This window comes from Dichotomopilus funicola (genome assembly GCF_033296635.1).
Source record: "Dichotomopilus funicola strain CBS 141.50 unplaced genomic scaffold C8A04scaffold_66, whole genome shotgun sequence".
In the NCBI taxonomy this organism is placed as follows: Eukaryota; Fungi; Ascomycota; class Sordariomycetes; order Sordariales; family Chaetomiaceae; genus Dichotomopilus; species Dichotomopilus funicola.
The window spans coordinates 22,677-42,129 of NW_026944087.1; the positions used below are offsets into that span (position 1 = coordinate 22,677).

The 19,453-nt window shown below is 54.7% G+C and overlaps 5 protein-coding genes across 5 annotated transcripts; 3 read left to right on the top strand and 2 right to left on the bottom strand.

Annotated features, from left to right (window-relative positions):
- Positions 1-1,182: 1,182 nt before the first annotated feature.
- On the bottom strand, positions 1,183-2,870 carry C8A04DRAFT_31424 (uncharacterized protein; the record flags this gene model as incomplete). The annotated part of the gene is made up of 4 exons (XM_062781750.1): positions 1,183-2,186; positions 2,262-2,443; positions 2,513-2,594; positions 2,696-2,870. 4 exons carry the CDS (start codon positions 2,868-2,870, stop codon positions 1,183-1,185), a joined length of 1,443 nt encoding a protein of 480 aa, XP_062634360.1.
- A 2,809-nt stretch (positions 2,871-5,679) lies between these two features.
- Positions 5,680-6,216, top strand: C8A04DRAFT_31425 (uncharacterized protein; the record flags this gene model as incomplete). Its single annotated transcript, XM_062781751.1, has 1 exon — positions 5,680-6,216. One exon carries the CDS (start codon positions 5,680-5,682, stop codon positions 6,214-6,216), a length of 537 nt encoding a protein of 178 aa, XP_062634361.1.
- Positions 6,217-9,658: 3,442 nt separating this feature from the next.
- Positions 9,659-11,193, top strand: C8A04DRAFT_39426 (uncharacterized protein; the record flags this gene model as incomplete). Its single annotated transcript, XM_062784586.1, has 2 exons — positions 9,659-9,962; positions 10,034-11,193. 2 exons carry the CDS (start codon positions 9,659-9,661, stop codon positions 11,191-11,193), a joined length of 1,464 nt encoding a protein of 487 aa, XP_062634362.1.
- Positions 11,194-12,897: 1,704 nt separating this feature from the next.
- Positions 12,898-17,079, bottom strand: C8A04DRAFT_14426 (uncharacterized protein; the record flags this gene model as incomplete). The annotated part of the gene is made up of 4 exons (XM_062778091.1): positions 12,898-13,030; positions 13,160-13,273; positions 13,331-16,728; positions 16,801-17,079. Coding segments are annotated over 4 exons (3,924 nt in total), but the record flags the coding sequence as incomplete, so codon positions are not given.
- A 717-nt stretch (positions 17,080-17,796) lies between these two features.
- C8A04DRAFT_31428 (uncharacterized protein) lies at positions 17,797-18,150 on the top strand (the record flags this gene model as incomplete). The annotated part of the gene is made up of 2 exons (XM_062781752.1): positions 17,797-17,905; positions 17,984-18,150. The coding sequence occupies 2 exons, from the start codon at positions 17,797-17,799 to the stop codon at positions 18,148-18,150; spliced, it is 276 nt and encodes a 91-aa protein (XP_062634364.1).
- Between the last annotated feature and the right edge of the window lie 1,303 nt (positions 18,151-19,453).

The window sequence follows — 19,453 nt, forward strand, 5'->3', positions numbered from 1 at the left end:
GCTCCGTCGACCAGGCCAGAATCTGGAATTCGACATGCAATTTCAGGAACCCAACACGAATGATTGGCGGATATTCTGGTGGGGTTCGCAGTCTCCCGACAAAGGCGCGGGAGAAGGATGCCCGCGCGGTAAGGCGGAGGGTCTCCGGATTGAGGTGCGCGGAAGAAGAAATGCGGGATGTCACCCTAAACAGCCGAGCCTTCGAGGGGAGAAATGGAGACAGCGAGACTGGGAGACGGGGTTATTGAGGCGAGCTGTGCGTGGAGCGACAGATGAAGGAATTAATTCGATTGGTATATGATCGCCACTCGCAGTCTGCATTTCTGAGATTCTTTTAGGGCGAGTAGGGCCTCTTTGGTTTGTGTTCAGGTTTCATCGATCATCCGCACTTTTGATAATTACTTTACCGAACGAAGCAAGTAGTAATGTGTGGGGAACGGCGTTTAACAGTCCACATTACTAATTTGTATCAAACATAATCGTAATTGTAAAACCCCAAAACTTCCAAGACGAAGGAAGTCTTCAATAGCCAAGCAGAGATTTGATCCGGATTTTGGACAGTTGGACAGTGGAAGCCGGAGAGGAGGTGAGTTTTAAGCTGGTAGGGTTCACTGAAAAAGTCCCGGCAAAATGGGCCCGATCCACCGATCGTCGATCATCGTGGGGGGTTGAAACCATGACGCGATCTCTTCTCAGGTTCCGGAGATCTGAAACAATCTAACAATCTAATAAATTATGTGAGGAGATATTGCTGAAGTAAATACTATGTAAGCGTTGTTTTCCAACCTCAGTCCCGAAGTAACTTGTAGCGATGCGAGGAACGACTTTCGAAACCAAGAGGTAGAGCGTAGCCTGGCGAACTGTGGGAGAAAACGGAAGAACGTGTAACTCACCTCACCTCTGCAAGGCAAATCGCTTCAAAGTCTCACCAATAACTCGCCTCATGGGCGACTCAACCCCAGTGGGAGACCCAACAAGAATACGGAGTATCAACTGGAGTAAGACATGGCCGTTAGGGTCAGGGTTATCACACCATGACAACCTCCAAAATAAACAACCCCAAACCACCAGCAAAGTCACAGTCCCAGCCCGAATCCAAAAGCCATGGTATCATCCCGAATTCCCCAAGCAACCACACCGTTTGGCCAATCATGACATGCATTACTAATCATACATCATCACTTACACCGTCTCCCTCCACACCGGCAACCACAAAAACAACAAGACACACACCGTCGCAAAGAGCGCACCGCCCGTCAAGCTCTGGAACACAATCTTCCTTTGCAACCTCCTCAACTCCCTCTCCTGCACCCTTATCCTCCGATCAAAAATCATCACCCTCTTAATCCACTGTATCAACCCATTCAACCACCCACCACCGTTCCCACCTGCCCCCCCTCCACCTAACCTCCGATTCCCACTAAACCAACCCGCCATCCCATTCTTTTCCCCCTTTCTGTCATCACTACTCCCCCTCCTCAAACTCGCCGCATCCTCCTCCCCATCATCAAACCGCTCCCACGGCAACCTCTGCCGCCGCGACAACAACAACAAGAAAAAACAACTCCCCCGCAGCCCGCTCAACACCAGACTCATCCCCAACCACCACAACGGCCACGCCGCAAAGGTCTCCCACCTCGAATGCCTCCCCCGCCCTCCACTCTCATCCCCGTCCACCGCCAACGCCCGACAAAGCACCACCACAAACCCAGCCAGCAAGCTAATCCACCCCAGCACCGACGCCGCACACACCGTTTCAAAGGTACCGTTGCCCACGCCGAGGCGGACAAAGTTGCGGTGGGAACAGCTGTGTAGGAGCGAATAAACGTGTTCGGCGACGGGGCGGAGGGCGGACGGGTGGCCGTTCGTGGTGGTGAGGTCGGCCAGGGCTTGGGTGCGCAGGGCGGCGGGGATGTTGAGTTCTTTTGGGGAGGAGGGGAGGAGGAAGAGGGAGATGATTGTTGAGAGTTCGGATTGGGGGGTCGGCGCTTGGGAGTTTGTACTGGTGGTGGTGAGGGGGGTGGTGAGGGGGGTTGTGGCAGGTTTGGCGCAGGGGGCTGAGAAGGGGGAGAGGAAGGAGGCTACGCGGCTTGGGGGGGAGATGGCGTCGGGGCTGCAGGTAGATTTGGAGGCGCATAGGGCGGTTGTTGAGATGAGGTTGGAAATGCGGGCGAGGGTTTCTTGGGCTGATGAGAGTGAGACGTTAGTGGTTGGTGAGATGTTATTATCAATCATAAGTAACAAGGGACGGTAATACACACCCGCTTCGCTGTCAGGGTTGTCGTCCGCGTCAAACTTCCCAGCGACCGAGATACCGCTATCACCGTCCCCCGGTGTGATACGAGCTACGGATGAAGTTGACTGGGCCGCGCTGCGAATTGATCCGTAATCCTTGCTATCAATGGCCGTGGCCTGGCCATAGGTTGATTCGTAGTTCTTGAACCTGATCGCCAAAATAAGCCAAAGTCCATGGCAACCATCGCGGGTCAAACCCCAGAAAGCACTAGCTTACCAGACGTAAAATTCCAAGTTCTCGGCCGAATACTCAATGTATTTGAGGTACATGTAAAAGTCGTACAACGACATGGGGCTGCCTGTCACACGCAAAATGCAAAACTGTGTCAGCCCGCCCTGATGCGAATGTCCCTCGCGCCATCGTGGAACGTTACGGATGTGCCGTTTCAGCTTGACATACACGTCTTGTTGGCTAAGATCCTGTCGAGTCGCAGCCGATGCGGGACTCCGCCGCCAGCACTGCCATTGGGGCTCACTGGTCGTCGGCCGGAGCTGATGTGTGTCGCATACTCCCTGAAGTCGCGGTATTCGGGCTTCTTATACCAAGTCAACCACGGCGGAAACTCGTACGGCATCGTGAGTGGGTGCCGTGTGTCCTGGGCGTGGTTGCCCTGGGCCGTTCGGGGAATCTCAACGGTCGTCGATGCCAGTCGTAACGTCGTGAGACTGGCGAATATGGGCACCAAGATCAGGATGGAATAAACGGGGTCGGTTTCAGGTGGCGTCAAGGGAGAGACAGTCAGAATCAAGACCGTCGAGAATCAAAGAAATGAAATTCCTGGGGAAGAGGACTAGAAGGCGGGAGCGAGACGGGGGGTGGCATATGTATGGACACTAATAGTCACGGACCCGACACGTCTGTCGATCTAGCCACCGCTAGCCCGGGGGGCCTCGTGGATATATCCGCCCGCTCGGGCATCGATATTCGTGCTCTTCCCGGCCGGGGTGGATTTGGTCTCCCGTACCCATGGTGGGTGGGTGTCAATGGGTGGATGCAGGCGGGCTCCGGCGACGAAGTTTTCTTGGTTGCCTTCCGGGTTGGTCTCTTTCTCGTGGCCCCTGTGCTTCTTCCCGAACTTCCATGGGGCTGGCTGCCTTGGGACGGCGTTGACGCGCAAACATGCAACCTCAGCCCAAGGGAAAGTCAAGCAAAATGGACCCATCGCCCGAACAAATGGCCCTGCGTTCCTTGCATGCAGGTTTTGGGTCCGACGGGGCGACCGGGGGCATTCACAGATCTGGCGGTGGGTGGCTGCAAGGGCCCCTTCCCTCAGCTCGTCCAATAATCGGGCCGGGTTAGTGGCTGTCCACACACCAGCTGAGTGCTCTTTTTCCCGTTCCTTTGGCTCCTTTCGCTTATCAACTTCAGGTCCTTAAAAACTTGGTTCTTCTCTCGCTTGAGATCGAGTTAATCTTCCTAGTTCCGCGTCGGACCATTTTCTTGAAACCGTTCCAGATCTCGATCGCGTTCTGTCAGTCTCTCTGCGGCGCGTCCCCACCCAGCAACTCGAAAGATCATCTCCCTTTGATCCCAGTGTTGCCCGCGCCGCACAATGGAGGAATGGCCGTGGCCGATATCGTCGCGCCCGCATTTCTCCCGAGAAAAATTGTCACTAGTGAGCTATTAGGAGGCATACCGCTGCAGTTCGTCACTGCATTGGCGCAGGCTGTGGTAACTTCTATCAGAGAAGAAGCAACAGCTGCAGAAGAGGGGTAATGTTGGGATGGTCTGCGAGACGCAAGTGAGAGACGCGGAGAGCAAGAAACCGCGCAAGGTCCTTCCTCGACGGAAGCATTGCCGTCCTCGAGTCTCGCCGCAATAGAGGATCGTGCGCCCGTTAGCTAGAGTAGTCAAGCCTTGAAGACATCCTGAAATTTGGTTCGGTGCTGTGCCCTGCGTCTGAATTCTGGTCCGAGCGGCTGAACGGCGGCACACGTGGTCGGCATGGTTCCAAAGTTCGCGTGGTCAAAGCCCAGGGCCCGCCATGCTCTTGTTTTCTCTTGTCGCCGGGGCCCAGGGGCCGACGCCTTTTTCGAGAATCGTGTGCGGAATAGCGCAGTACAGAAACGGTAAAGGACTTAAAATGAGAGCGGTAAAAGGATTAAAAATTAAAGAGTTAAAGCCGTGGTCTCATCGTTTGCCAACATCGGCAACAAACCATCCAAGAGCTGCTCCTTCCCTGGACCTTCCATATCTGCTTCTGCCCAGAACCCTCCCGCACAGACCCCTGAAGGAACCAGATCGAGCCCCAATCGGGTTTAGTTCAGGGCGTGCCGTGGCCCAAGCGGACGGATTCCCACGCTGTCATTGGAAGGATCGACGGCTGGGGTCAGGGTATGTCCTCCACCATATCCACCCACCGCATTCACCAAAACGGTTGTTTTCCCGCTTCCGCTTCCATCTTGATGTTTGTGTTTGTCACCGGTGAAGGTGAATGAACTAGGAATGGATGAACCTCGCACCCTAGAAAGTTTGGTTCTCAGGCAAGCAAAACGCTCTGCTAACTGAAACATTCCTGGAGCCAATTTCTGCCGAACATTAAGACCTTTGTTGTGTTTACACTAATTTAGATAAGAAATCGTGCGCCGACACGTAGTTATCCGTCTTATTTTGCATATGGTGAAGTTGCCGTTGATTGCACTTCTCCTCAATTGTGAGGCGAACGGACTGTTTGTTTGGCTAAGAAAAACAGCCCGCGAACTCAATCCCCAGCAGTAATTATAATTATAATAGGCGGCTAAATGGCCCTAGACCAGGACCGTTTTTGAGAGGCATTAAAAAGCCGATGATCCCACACCCTGCAAGAGCACCGATTCAGAAAACGAGTTTCCAGAAAATAACCTTGTACGTCAATCGCAGACACTAACCTGCCAAAGCCATGACGATCCAAGTCCAAGCGCCGTATTCGCATTTCGCGGGTTCCGGGGCTCTCTTACCCTGTTCAACTTCACTTTGAACAACAGCCAAAGTACACTATTATGGTTCAGTAGTAACAGCAATGGCGGTTCTTCTATTGAGAACGAAGGAGTTTCTTTGTTCAGGCAACCGCGCCCTTTGTCTGGGAGACAATTACCCTCGGGTTAATGCTGCTTTGTTCCACGTGCAACAGGAGAAGGAGCGTTGTCAGAGAGGAAAAGGAGGCAGAAGTAATTAATAGCAATGAAGAGCATTGTTCACAACTCACTACCTGAACAACGGCATTGATATAACTATCACCTACGAGAATCAGTGGACAACTTACAAGTTCATCACGGATATCACAGTTCTATATAAACAACCAGCCAGGATAGAACCTCACACTCATGGATGACTTAAATCAACCCAACAACCGCTAACAATCAACAACCAAGCCACACAAAAACAACAGCATAAACTCCTCCACAATGTCTTCCCCTAACGACACCTGCAAGATCAAAAATGAGTCCAACCCGAACGGCAGAACCTTCACCGTCACCCGTGCCGCCCTCGAGCACTCAGCCGTTCTTCGGTCCTTGTTAGAAGACGCGAGCCTACTGCACCAGCCCGCCAGCGGAGAAGAAAGCGTGACCATTCCCATCATTCTCCCAACTGTTAGCGACGAGACGCTAGACCACATCTTCACCTGGGCCTCCCACTGGCAAGACGAGTTCAAACTCGACGCCGACGCCGCCAACAAAGAGATCAACTTTACCCACCCGGCCACCATAAATGACTGGGATAGGGGCTTCTTTGAGAAGCTCAACGGGTCGACGCGGCGGATCAATGGCCAGGCCATGTATGAGCTGCTGGTGGCGACGAATTACCTGGATATTCGCCCTCTGTACCGGATGGCGGTGGGGTTTGTGGCGGACGCGATGGAGGGGCTGTCGCCGGAGGAACTTGATCGGATGATTGATCATGCGCAAGAGGAACTTGATAAGCTCATGGACGTGGACTCTTAAGTACCGCCGTGTTGGGCCGTTGGTTGGGATCATTACTCGATGTCTTTGTATCACCGGCAGGAGTGTTTCCGATAGTAAGTACCATGAACCCAGTTATGATTTCATATGCCTAAGTATGGTTTTGACGTTTAATTAGCCAGTATGATAACGGCCAACACCACCCGGTTTTCGGATGCCATCTTTCCTCGTAAGCAACCGGGAGGGGGGGGCTTAACAGACGCAAAGTCTCGTGAAAGAAGAAAAACCACATCATCAATCACCAGTAACAACTTAGACAAACAACAACCCGGGACTCAGGGGTGGAACCACTAGTCATCACTAGCCGTGGCACAGAGGTCGGCTTGTCTTGTAGCGTCTGTATGTTGTAGCATCTGTAGGTAACAACCGAATGCCATCACGGAATTAATAAAGCAATGGTCCGGGGGGTGTTTTTCGGATTTTACCAGTGACGTACACCGTGTGATAGGAGTTGATCAGTCCACAAGCATTGAAGACCGCACAAGTGACATGAAATGTAAATATTGTAGCACCGATAACGGTGAAGGGCTATGTATTCCCATGATTCCAGTTTAATAAAATTGTCTCTTGCCCGTGGGTGACCCAGTCCTATGAATATGGTTGTTCGGCCATAAGATGCTCTTCAGACGGACCCGCCTTCGAGCATCTTGTCAATGCTCTAACTAATTATATACCGTCTCACCCACGTATAATTTGTTGTAACAGGTCATCAAAGGCCCAGTCAGCCAAAATGCAGCGAGGTAGGATTTAATAGACACACTAAGGAGATGACGATATGGACATTCTGCGGCGAGCCGTAGGTAATTACACACTGGGATTATCACCCACAAGCCGCTCATACAGCACCGCTGGCCCGGAACCGAATCCTGTTCTCCTGCAGTGCGGTTCCTACAGTACCCATGACAAATCTGCCAGGTTTCCCGGAAATCTCGGGAGGATGGAGATCTGAGATGCGGCACGGCCGATCTGGATTACACAGAGTAGCGACACGCGTGTGTCAAACGGGCCCTTGCCAGTTTGGCAGCTAACCAAGTATTACCCTAGCTCTAATGACTATATGTATATGAGTCGGTGAGCTTCGACATGATTCTTGGTATAAGGACAACCTTCGGGATCTCTGCTCCTTTCCCCGAGGAATGGGGGAATGTAACAATATACGATGTGTGCAGATGGCTTGCAGCAGTTTGACGCTGACACCCTCTTTCCACGTGTTTGCTTATTCCGGCGTGGCGCAGCCATGATACCCCTCAGTTTTCGTGTGTGCGACCTCACCACCACAACCACTACGACCGAAACGATCTATTTCCATCGACACGAAACACCCACCAAAGTCCTGGGAAGCGCGCCGGACGTTGTGCTCCATGTTATCGTCTTCGCAGGGATGTTTCACCTTCCCCGAGCCTGTCTGTTCTCACATATCCCTCGGTCTTGCCGGCATGGCTCTGTCGGTCTGGGTTCCGCCCATCAACCGGGCCGCACACCGGCAGTGTACAACCGAGACACCTGAAACCACCGTCCCGGCCCCTCAGTCGGGGCGGGGGGGACACGCACGCTGGGTGGGTGCGCAATCGGCCAGGCTGGGCTGGTGAACTGTTGGACAGTTGGAGTCGACTGCCAGAATGGGAAAAAGGGCAGAAGGCCCAAGGGAAAAAAGAAGTGGGGACGGCTAACAACCCGCCAGCAGCGGCTGCGAAAGCGCAGACGCAGGGCACAGCAAAGTCTGGAACGGGTGAACGGGCATCGAGAGGGGTCGCGCGAAGTCCTAAAAAGTCCTAATCGGGGAAAAAGAACTCACGATACTAGTTTGTGGGTGGGAACACAAACGAAAGGGGCAACTCACTCGTGAGGGTTAACTACTTGTGATGAAGCATTTGTGTGGGCACAACCCAGAAATACGCGCCGGCGCTTCCGGATCTCGCCAGTGGCGAGTGGACGGATTAGCCGCGGGATGGGTCCCAAATCGGTGATACCGCACGCAGTGAAGAAACAACGAGACAAGTGGAATGAGAGAGTGAGACAAACCAACATCATGGGATGCCCCGAAAACGTGCGCTGCCCTGCGTGTGTGGGCGGCGGAAATGGCGGGGCGGGTAAATCGACACGCACAGGTCGTAAAGCCCTGCCTCTTTCGTTGGCTACCCGAAAATGCAAAAAGCAGCAGAGAATGGAGATGAGAGGTGGAAAGATGCGAAAGAGCGTTTACAAACCTTACAGAGTCCCAAAAGAGTTTGGGCTGCCAGTCTGCAAACCTGTCTGCGAGCAATGATGTGCTTGCCCTTCGCGCCTTCTCCCACAGCAGGCTCCGATCTGCAGTGATGCCCCAACCCCAAGCAGTCACTGGACTTTGATGGAGGGGCATGTGGGCAGCAATGTCTAGGATCCCACCTTCCGCCCAAGCCACGCAGCACTGTGTGGAGAGCCAGTCAGGCAAGAGCAAGCCCACCGCAGTGGTTCCCCAGTCAGCAGTTTGACTGCGGGTGGCCAACGTTGACCACTCAGTCAGAGCCACACATTTCTCACTTCTAAACGGCAGCCTAACAGCTGAAGATGCGCCTCAATCCCGCCCCGACCAAAGCCCCCCGCATCATAGAGCCGCATCAAGCGTAGAGCCGACACCAAAATGGCGGTTGACATTCGAGAGACAGGCGCAGTGGACCTCTTGCTGACAATTTGTTCCCATTCCCCTCGCGTGTTGGAGCGAGAAACCGTTTAGTTCTGCCTCGCGGCCCTTTTTCGCAGCCTGCTTGGTCGTATGCACGCAGCTAATCAAGTCCAAACACGCTTTGGGGAAACTGATGAATGTTGCAGTCGAGTGGCTTGCCGCCGGGCTGTTGGGGCTGTTGGCTGCACGGTGCAAAAGTTAGTCTGCACGCTTGGAGCTGTTGGTTCAATTCATCAGCCCCATGTCCGTTCCGCGTTGGGTGTGGGTTTGGGGGCCGGACACCATGATTTGGCGGACAAGGACGCGGAGATCCTGTCCGGGAGTTGAGGGAGAGAGAGAGTAAAAAGGGCGCGCGTTATTGGTGCCGTGATGGGAGTAGTGGGGAGATCTTTTTGGTCGGTCTCAGTTCGTTCTTTAAGTCGCGCCGTGCCGCCGTGCGGGAGAGTTTCTGAACTTTTGACGATCGAGATGGTCTGATGCCGCCTTTTTTTTTTTACTGCGCCGTTGGAGGCTTTGCATCGCCCCCAAGTAGCTCCATCTAGACACCGCGCCATACCAGCTCCGTCAACCGTTACGCACCTAACGTAGAATTCTTATTTCTTCGGTTCCCCCCCGAGTTTGGGAGGTGAATTCTATTTGGCCTGGATGGTTCAGCGACCGAAAGTAAAACACCCCCACGCAGGTCGCAACAACACCGAAGGCCACTGAGGACTCGAGGAGTCAACGACGGCCGAGGCTTGTCGTCGAGAAAGAGAACAAGCCATGGTGAGGAATACACAACCGGGGGTGCGCCTCGCCGGCCTCATCGCTAGCGTCACACTCCTTGTCGGGGCCGCAGCGCAGTCAGTATGTTACGACACATGGGGCCAGCAAGATCCAGATCAGCAGCCGTGCGCAGCACCAGGAGCGAACACCGGGGCGGCGACATGGTGTTGCAACAAGGGCGACACATGCCTTTCCAACGGGCTCTGCATGAGCCCTGGGTCGAACAACCTCATGACCCAACAGGGGTGTACCGACAGGAACTGGGGCGGGTCGTGCAATAGGATCTGCCCTGCGCCCAAGGGTAAGTCGACACATGCCGTGTTCTTCCTGATGGGGATGAGGACGAAGACGGCCAGGCTAACATACCTCCAGACCGCGAGCTCACTGCGATACCCCTAATCCCCTGCCCAGAGAGCTTCGACAGCACCACCAACACCGTCAAATTCTGCTGTGGCCCCGATCCGTCCAAGTGCTGCAGCACCCCATCCTCCTGGATCCCGCTCTCTTCCGGCACCATACTCGCCTCACAGGGCTCATCCGACTCCAGCAACTCCAACGAGTCCTCCAACAGCTACTCCCTCAAAATCGGCCTAGGCATCGGCCTCGGCATCGGTGTGCCGATCCTCCTAGTCCTCCTCGCCGTCGCCTACCTCCTCTCTCAACCCTTACACGCCCGCCGGGCACGCCGCAAACGCCAAGAGCAGCAACAACAACGCAAGCGCCGATACGGCGGTACCAACACGGAAAAGACCTCCGACACCTCCCAGACCTTCCCCCCACCGGCCTTCTTCCAGCAACACCACCAACGCACATCGCCAAGCAGCGGCCACAAATCTTTCGGCCAGGTTGACACGCGTATCCGCACCTCCACCGACGCCAGCAACCTCGACGATTCCCCGACCAACCACCGCAATATCTCCCCCGACGACGATCCCACATCCCCTTCTCGCTGGCCGCACCACCATTGGCCCCCACCGCTCATCACCAACCCGAACGCTGTCATTAACCACACCCATAATAACAGCCACGGGAGCAACGACGGCAGTCCCAGAGCTGCCGGCGGCGCAGGCGGAGGAGGAGGCGGAGCAGGAAACGGAGGTGCAGCCAGCGTAGCCACGGCCCTTGCGCAATGGGCCCGCTCACCCTTCGGCATGGGCGGTATGCAGCCGCCACCACCGAGTCCTAAGGAGATGGATGCCGCACAGGCAGCGTTTGTGGCACAGGCGGGGCCGGCCGCCGAACTGCCGTCTCCTGATCTCGAGGGGGGTGAGCATCGACGCGGTGGGAGAGGAGGGAGGACGGTGAATTGGGGGGATGATGTGGAGAGTGGGAGGGGTCGAGTAGCGGGAGGGAGACAGACACAAGGACAGACACAGGGACAACAAGCACAGAGACAGACGCAAACGCAATCGGGGAGAGGGGCTTGGTTTAATGCTGCGAGGAGAGTACATGTGGCTGGGCAAGAGGTTGAGTTGCCTACGCCGGATACGCCGGGGAGGAGGGAGAGGGAGAGTCGGGGGAGTAAGAAATAAATAAGCCGGACGGACTGTTTTGTTTGAAAGGGGTCGGCAGGGCGTTTGGGGTAGGGCGTTTGAGTAGGGGCGTTTGAGTAGGGGCGTTTGAGTAGGGGCGTTTGAGTAGGGGCGTTTATGATGATATCCCGTGAGATGCGAGGAATATCGAGCATCGACGAAAAAATATAAATACACGATGACATACATTTTACAATTCTTTTATTCTGGGAGTGAGTGTGTTGAGAGATGCCACCAAAGACCACAAAGACTGCTCGGGTCCCAACAGTGAAGTCGAGAAGGGGTGAAGGCGGCACTCTGGTGTAGGTTGTGGAAGGAATTGTCAAGAATTGTATTGAACATAACGAGACATAAACTGCCGACTGGATAGCGGATGGAAGAATGAGCCGTACTTGCTCAAATCCTTCTCAGGGGCATGTGGTAAACCAGACAGGGAATGACGGGGCAAAGAAACGACACGAAAGCTAAACCACCAACGAAAACTCGACTTTCGTTACAGGTGTTCCTACAGGGGTCAGACAGACAGACAGAAAACCAAGCAAAGAAGCAGAAAAGCAAAACAACCAACCAAAGCACTACTTTCGTTACAGTTGTTCTACAGAGCCCAGACATCCAGAGCATCATAGTCAAACAATACAAGACGACATATACAAACCAACATGCAACGCAAAACACAGCAGAACACAGCGGGGAGAAAAAACACCAGCAACAAACAAACAGCAAAGACACAAAACTCAAAATGACGAATAAACCGCAATCTCATGTTCCAACAAACAAATATCCCAGCCTCGCCGTCCCAGTCCTCTGGGCTGGAGTATGTATCTTATCTCTGAACAAAAAACGCTACAAAACCGGGGGTATCTCTCCTGTTTCCTCCAGTCCTCTGTTTCCTTCTCAAATGTTGCTGCTTCCTCCAAGGCGCTTGTATCTTTCGACCTGAGCCCAACCTGATGAAAGCGAAACCGACAACTCCGAGAGAGAAAAGCAAGCCGCCATGCCGTCCGTTCTAAATAAACCCAACACGACAGAATGGTGTCCGCAAATCTGTTCTCCCTGGTGAGAAAGACGGGCGGTCCAAACTGTCAGAAAACGCCCAAACCAAGCGCCAAAGTCGTTCATGTCATCGTGGCCTTCGCAAAGAAGGCGTCCCGAACCAAACCAAACCAAACCCGCTTCCCAAACTGGCCTCCCAAACTAGCCTCCCAAAGGTATTGGTTCCCTCCAGCTTCCGAAATGTGGTGATTCCCTCCTCTTTTTCATCCACCTCCCTATCCATCCATCTTTAGGCGCCAAGAAAGTGACCCTCCCAAGCGGCATATATATACCCTACAATGCTCCAAACAGTACTCAGTATCCACTGCTGATCCAGCTGTCCGTCCATATACGTTTCCTAACGTCCCATTGAACGCAGTCAATGTAGGGAAAAAACCAAAACTCCAAGCATCCCACCATTGATCCATCCATCCATCAATCCTATTGCCACATAACCCAACACTTAAAACCGCCACCATATAAACCACCAAGCCAAACGGAACAAAAACAAAACCAAAGCCAACCAACCGAGCAAAACCAAGCAGAAATACCAGCGCAAAGCAAAATATACCCTTACACTCCAGACCAACCCACAGTCTCGACGCAGAAAAACCTACAGTTAGTAAAATTCCCCGTCCCTCATCAGCCCAAAGCTCAAACAGCAGACGAAGCTTAAACACCAGACTTAGCAGCCGAACCAGCCGCCCGACCCCGCCTCTTCGGCGCCGGCGTGCCGTTCGCGCTCATCCCGAGCTTGGTCACCCGCGTGCGACGGGTCGCCATACCAGCTGCAGAAGAAGAACCACTGCCACGAGCACTAGCACCACGAGCACCAGCACCAGAACCAGAACCAGAAGCCTTGGGGGTGGTAGTAGCAGTCTTGGAGGGGGCAGCGGAAGAAGAAGAGGTCGAGGATCGAGACGAGGTCGATGACGAAGAGGAAATCTTGGTCTCCTCGGCTTCAGCCAAGGCCGCGGTCGCAGCGGCCACGGCACGCTTGGAAAGAGGGCGGGCGCGAGCACGCAGACCGGTTGCTGAGGACGTGGTGCTGGTCGAAGAGGCGGTGGGCTTCTTGACGCCCGCGGAAGAAGTGGTAGAGGTGGACTTCTTAGCCGTCGTGGTCTTCTTCGTCGCGGTGGTGCTGCGCTTTGCGGCGGGGACCGCGGACTCACTCGTATCGGTGCTGCGGAGACTCTTCACCGGCGTCGGGGGCTGCAGTCGAGACGCGCGCTTCGACCGGGTGCGGCTCGATGGGACATTAGCCAAGGGAGCAGCAGCGGTGGTCGTCTCAGCGGTCGCGGTAGCAGTCGCAGTGGTGGTCTCGTTAGCGGCAGCGGACGGGGCGCTCTTCCGGGCCGCGACGCGTGCCGTCTTCTCTACGACAGGTGTAGCAGGGCGGGGCGGTTCGGCCTCGGCGATCTCATCAAAGTCGTCGTCCCCCTCGCTCATCACATCCGCAAGCAGGCTCCTAGCCATGCCGTGGAAGATGCTGGGATCCTCCGTCTGGAACCTAACCAGCTCCTCGGCCCAGCGAACACCCTTGCGTTGTTTCGCAGCAGTCCTGGGCTCGGCACTACTGTCGTTCTCCTCCTTGTTCTCCTGCGCGTCGTTTCCAGCCTCGGCAGAAGCAGTGGAGGCCTTGCCCCGCTTGTCCTTGGCGTCAAACACGCCCTTGAGCTCCCGCATGCGCCACGCCGCCGGGTCCTCGGCCTGCTTAGCCAGCACAGCCTGGGGCGGCACGGCGGTGCCCTTGTTCTTGCGCGTGTTGACACGCGTGATGGAGACCAAATCCTTCTCTTCGCGCTGGCGCATCATGTTGGCGGTGTGGGCATCCATAGCGGCCTCGTCAATCGCGCCCATGCCCGGCAGCCTAACGGGGATCATGGATAGGGCGATCGAGTTGGCCGATGGAGCCGCGGGTCGCAGGGCCCTGCGGGCGCGGGTAGACCGCCGCGGGCCACGTCCGGGGGAGCGAGATCCACGGTCGGGCGAGGGGTTCTCAGTGATGGTCTCGGGTGAGTTTTCGAGAACCGGGTCGGCTCGCTTGCGGCGCTTGAGCCGGGGTTCATCGCTGGACTCGTCGGGGGACACCTGGGAGGCCTCGTCCTTGGCGGGGCTGTCCTCAGCCTTTCGCTTCTTGGATAGGCTCGGGCTGTTGGGGCTCTTCACACCCAGCGGAGTCCTACTGGTAGGCGACCCCAACTTGGCCATAGGCGAGCCGGTGGCAGACGTGGTCGATCCCAAGGAGCTGGAGCGGCGCGCGATCTTCTTAACAAGCGCAGCGGCGGCAGCAGCAGCCTTGGCGTTCTTATCCGCCGTGACGCGCGTAACAAAGTCGCGGAGCATATCCGCCTCGGGATCGGGTTGACGGCCGAGCAGCTGGAGCGTGTCGTTCTCCGGTCGCGGAGGCTGGACGGTGGCGGTTTCGTCGATGGCGTCCATGGCATCGGTGCCATCGAGAGCAACAGTCGCCTCTTCACCCTCCACGACTTCGACCTCCTCCTGCTCAATCACCTCGTCGGCATCGAGGTCATCCATGTCGCGATCCACCTGCGGCTCGTGGTGTTCCCGAAGTTTCCGCTCAAAATCTGATGTGAAAGCCCGACCATTAATCGGGGTGAACCCGGAGCTCTCCGGCCGCGCGGTGGCTTCTACAGGTCGGGGGTCGGCCTGTTGCAGCATATCCCGCAATGCCGCAGTGAATGGGGAATCGAAATCGGGGTTCGCAACCGAAGCCGCTAGGGAAAATCGTTCAAGGCGGAAGAGCGACTTCCCATCTTGGAGATTACCCGAAACGGGCGTACACGACACATCCTTGGTCGGATCCGATGAAGTCGCATCGCCGTTCGGAAGCGGTAGCTGCGGCGAGGCAGTCAATTTCTCGGCGTGATTAGTTGCGGCGTCCGAGGCCAGCATCAACTCGTTCTGGAGCTGCTGATCGGGCGAGATATCAACCGCAGTAGAGGCCGAACCGAGCATACCCGCATCTGGGGTGGCGGGAACTTGGTTGTCGATGGTGGTACTCTCGGTGTCGGGGGTGGGCGACGTAGCGGCAGGAGAACCAGCATCAGGGTTCAACGCAAGACCGGCACTGGGTGTGACGCCCTTCAAAGGGCTGCTCTCGAGGATCGTGGACTCTTCGTAAATGGTCGAGAGACCCTCCGGCTCTTCCGGCACAAACATGACTTCTGACTCTGGTCCTGATCCGAAAAGCTTGAAAGGGTCTTCGGCCATGTGAGAAGTCGTGACGCTCGTGTCGTGCGTGATACTGGTTTGGTTAACCGAAGGGGGGGTTGCTGCCTGATCGGGGGTTGTATTTTCCGTTCCGGCCCGGCCCTCTGTTTTCTCCGGTGTGGTATCAAAAGTAGAAACGGAATCGGCCGACGGGTTCACTGCGTCCGTTGTGGCCTCAGAAACATGGACAGCAGGGGAAGAAACTGTTGAAGCGGGGGTCGGGGTCGATGGGCGTTCCATCTCGGAGGCCGCAGAAGGCTCGGTCTCCTCCAGTTCGTTGCTACCAGCTGACTTGGGCAGCTCTGGGCTCTTAACCGGCTGCCCAAAGATATCAGGGCTGGTCTTCATATCAATATCCAGCACTTCTTTGGCCGTGGTAGTGGCGCACTCATCGCTGCTTGCAGATGCAGCGACTCCATCTTCGTCCACGCAAAATGGATCCAGCGTCTTTCGGCGGTCCTTCTTGGAGGAGGAAGAAACCTCATGGGCTTCAGCAGACAACTCCTCGAGCGACGGTAAACTGTGCCGGCGGTTGGCACCCTCGGCGGCGCTCTTCTTGAGAGCAAAGATGCGCAAGAGGCCGGGGGAATCCCGCGACCGTCTGCGGGCGGATTGAAGAGAAATCCGGCGGCGAGCCTCATGCTCCGGGGTGATTTGGACATCTGCCACGGGTTGATCAAAGGTGAGAGGTAGAGGACTACCTGGTGACTCGGGAGGCGGCGTGCCAAACAAAGAATACATCGAATCCTCGGTACCAGGGGTCGACGGGGTGGACGACTTGAGGGGGGATTGCGAGGGCGGGCTAATCTTAGGTGTCTCGAGGATCACCTTGGTGGGTGTGGCGTTTATTTTGAAGTCGCGGTGCGGTGAGTCCGCTACCTTGGTCGGAGAGAGTGAAGCCGGCGCCCTCTTTACTGGTGAATATGATGCCGAGGTATTCTCGGCGGGCGTCAGTCTGACCATGGGCAGCTTGCGTGGGGAATCTTGTCCCGGGATAATAGAGCATCGTTTGCTGGGGCTGCGCGTCGACCTCTTCATCATCTGTTGTTCATCCATCTCTACCCTCGTCTCCACGTGCTCAGGCGAGGCCGGAATCTCGTACTCGATCAGCGGCTGCAATTCGCCAACCATCGTGGTCGCAGTCGTTATCTTCTTGGGCTCAATAGTCCAGCGCGTGTTGTGTCGTTTTCTCGGCACATACTTCAACGCATTGGCCGGGTACGTCAAAGGCTCATTTCCGTCGCCGTATGGTGTCGCGACGCTCTCGTTCTCGTTGGCCAAGACCGCGGCTGTTAAGCACCCTCTCGTTAGCTCCCGGAATGCAGCATTTGCCAAAGGAACAAAACAAAGAAACCACATACCTCGGGCCGCAGCCAAAATGTCCTCCGGGGTATATTCCACGCCTTTACTTCCATGCCACTTCATGTCGCCCCATGCGGGCACCCAGCGCAAATGGCGTGCTCGCTTCCTCGGCCCCTCTCCCTGCGACTCCAGCTCCGCCATCGATCGCTGGTAAGCCTTCTGGGTCGGGTCGACGGGCAGACCGCCCACTCGCTTCCAGATCTTAGATTGCCTGCGGGTATCAGGCACTGGCGCGACCGGGACGCGGTCCCAAGCTCGGTAGCCGGCCGGGCGGTAATGAAGAAGCGCATCGACGAAAAACTCTCTGTGTGAATGCTAATTAGTTCTCTCCCGTGTTCTAGCCATGGAATCTGTGTTGTAGCGGTAACCTACTCATTTGTAAATGTCGTGGCGGCGTCGGCGCGCATCGCCATGTTGTCGGGGTTCGGATACTCGACCCCCATTGTGCACGTGTGGGAGCAAGTCGTCGGCAATTGTTAAGGGGGTTGAAAATTGGTTATTCGTCGCAATTTAAGTTTAAAGGAAAAATATCGTCGAGCCGGTTAGAATAACGCGCTGAGTCGGTCGATAGGTGAGTGGTGTTGTTGTTGTGTTGCGAAAATACTCGTGCAGAAAAGAATTGGGAGACGCGTTCCGCCAAAAAGAATTCGCGAAAGTCGGTCGTGTCCCATCGCAAGAGGGTCCTTCCCCACGACCGCCGAGCAAGGGGTGGTGGACTTCATTTGTTTACATCTCCATCTCCAGCCAATCACAGCCCACGACTTTCGGGGTGATCCCTCGATTTCCCGCCCCACCATCGAGAAGCCCGTCAACGGCTCGGCGCGACCACGTGACCGAGATTTTCTCAACCCCCACCCTCTTAAGAAAGGCGCAACGCAACTTTCCGACGACGGCCCGAGGTCGTCGAGACGAGACAGCACAGCAACCAGGCGATGCCATTGCTACTGTAGCGGACCGCCCGCAAGAGATACAAAAATGACGAACAGGAACCCAATTCGTCTGCCGCCTCTGCGCGTGCTGCGCGTGCGCAACCCAAACTTCCGCGAGTCCAACCCCTGCGTCACTGTCATGTCCTCTGTCCTGGGTACGTTCACCACCATTGAAAATCCCGTTGTTGAAAACTCTCCGGTACGTTGTCACCTAACGCGCTCTTCTTTCACAGCATGCTGGGCCTCTGCCGGTCACCACGGGCGCGGCTGCACAACCGTCGAACAAGCCCTGCGCGCGTGCATGGATGCCCCGCCACCACCACCCAAGAAGAACAGCACGATCAACTACCATCTTAACCGTTTCTCGAAGCGGCTGATTGCCCAGGCGAGGAAGAAGTGAAGAGCGGGACGGAAGTGTGGGAGGGAGGAAACAGTTAAGCAGTCTATGGTGGGGTGTTACTGGGGAAGGATTGGCGACAAAGGCTTTTTTGTCAGGACGGGAAACCGGTGGCAAACTCCGGCGTCTAGTTAAACGTCCAAGGGGGGGTCGATCACAAGGGATTGTTGATATGCGGTCAAGCATTGACTCTGCCAGGCGGAAACGCCACGGCGCGCGCGTCATGGGGTAAAAATATGGTCAACGGGTACTAGGATGCTGTGATATCTGTCAACAAAATGTGTTGGGCCGGCCGGTATTCTCGTGGGATGTCACGGAGTGATAGAAGACCGGGAAAGGCGTTGATATAATGAGAGAAGCCATTTGGCTACGTACAACAATGTACTTGACGAATATTAGAAAGTTTTACGTTTAAGATTAACTCTGCATTATAATTATCTACTGAATCCAGTTGTCAGGTCTTTTTTTTTTTCCTTTTGACAAGTCTCAGCCCACAGTAGAAGATAATACCATGTTAAAAGGGCTAACTTCAAGAATACCGTCAGCCGGTGTAGAAAGTCGTAAATACAACAAAGTTTATGTTACTACTTTTGATGATGTAAATAAAAACCACCGGGTATTGTACACATTTCTTTTTTAAACCAATATCACGACCAACTTTTTTTTTTTTAAAAAAAAATAGAACCCCGCAACACAACACGAACGATTGAATAATAAGTTTTTACGTATTTACAGCGGTCAAGGAACAAATTAATAAAAGAGGCATCACGGGAATCTCTGGACAGAAAAAAAATCCTATCTCTTGTCTACTCTCCTACTCCTTAATTGCCTGAACTACTACATTTCACAATCCTCTTCCCCTTCAAGAAACAGTATATGACTTACTGACCTCCACTTCATCCTGTTGCAAGAATGAAACAAGGTCAGATCAAGCCTACTAAATAACAGTTCCACCCCTTGATTCCCAAACCTAAAGAGAGAGAGAAACATAGTAAATCGATGCAAAGACCTTGCCGCCACTCCCCCGAAAAAGAGAGAGAGAAAGAAAAAGCGGGCAACCGGGTAATTGAAAAAAAACGCCTGAAAAATGTCTCCAAAAAGTAGTTGAGTAAAGAATAGAATGCCTTCCGAGATGGCTTGAAACCTTCCTTGGAACGGCGAAGTAAAAGGACAAGAATGAGAAAAACAAAGTGGGTAAGAAAGAAGAAAAAAGGAAACGGGATTGTGCAATCGCTGCTCTATGTGTCGTCGTCATCAACATGAAATAAAAGAAGTACAAGGAGGAGAGGGCGGTAAAGAACGGGTG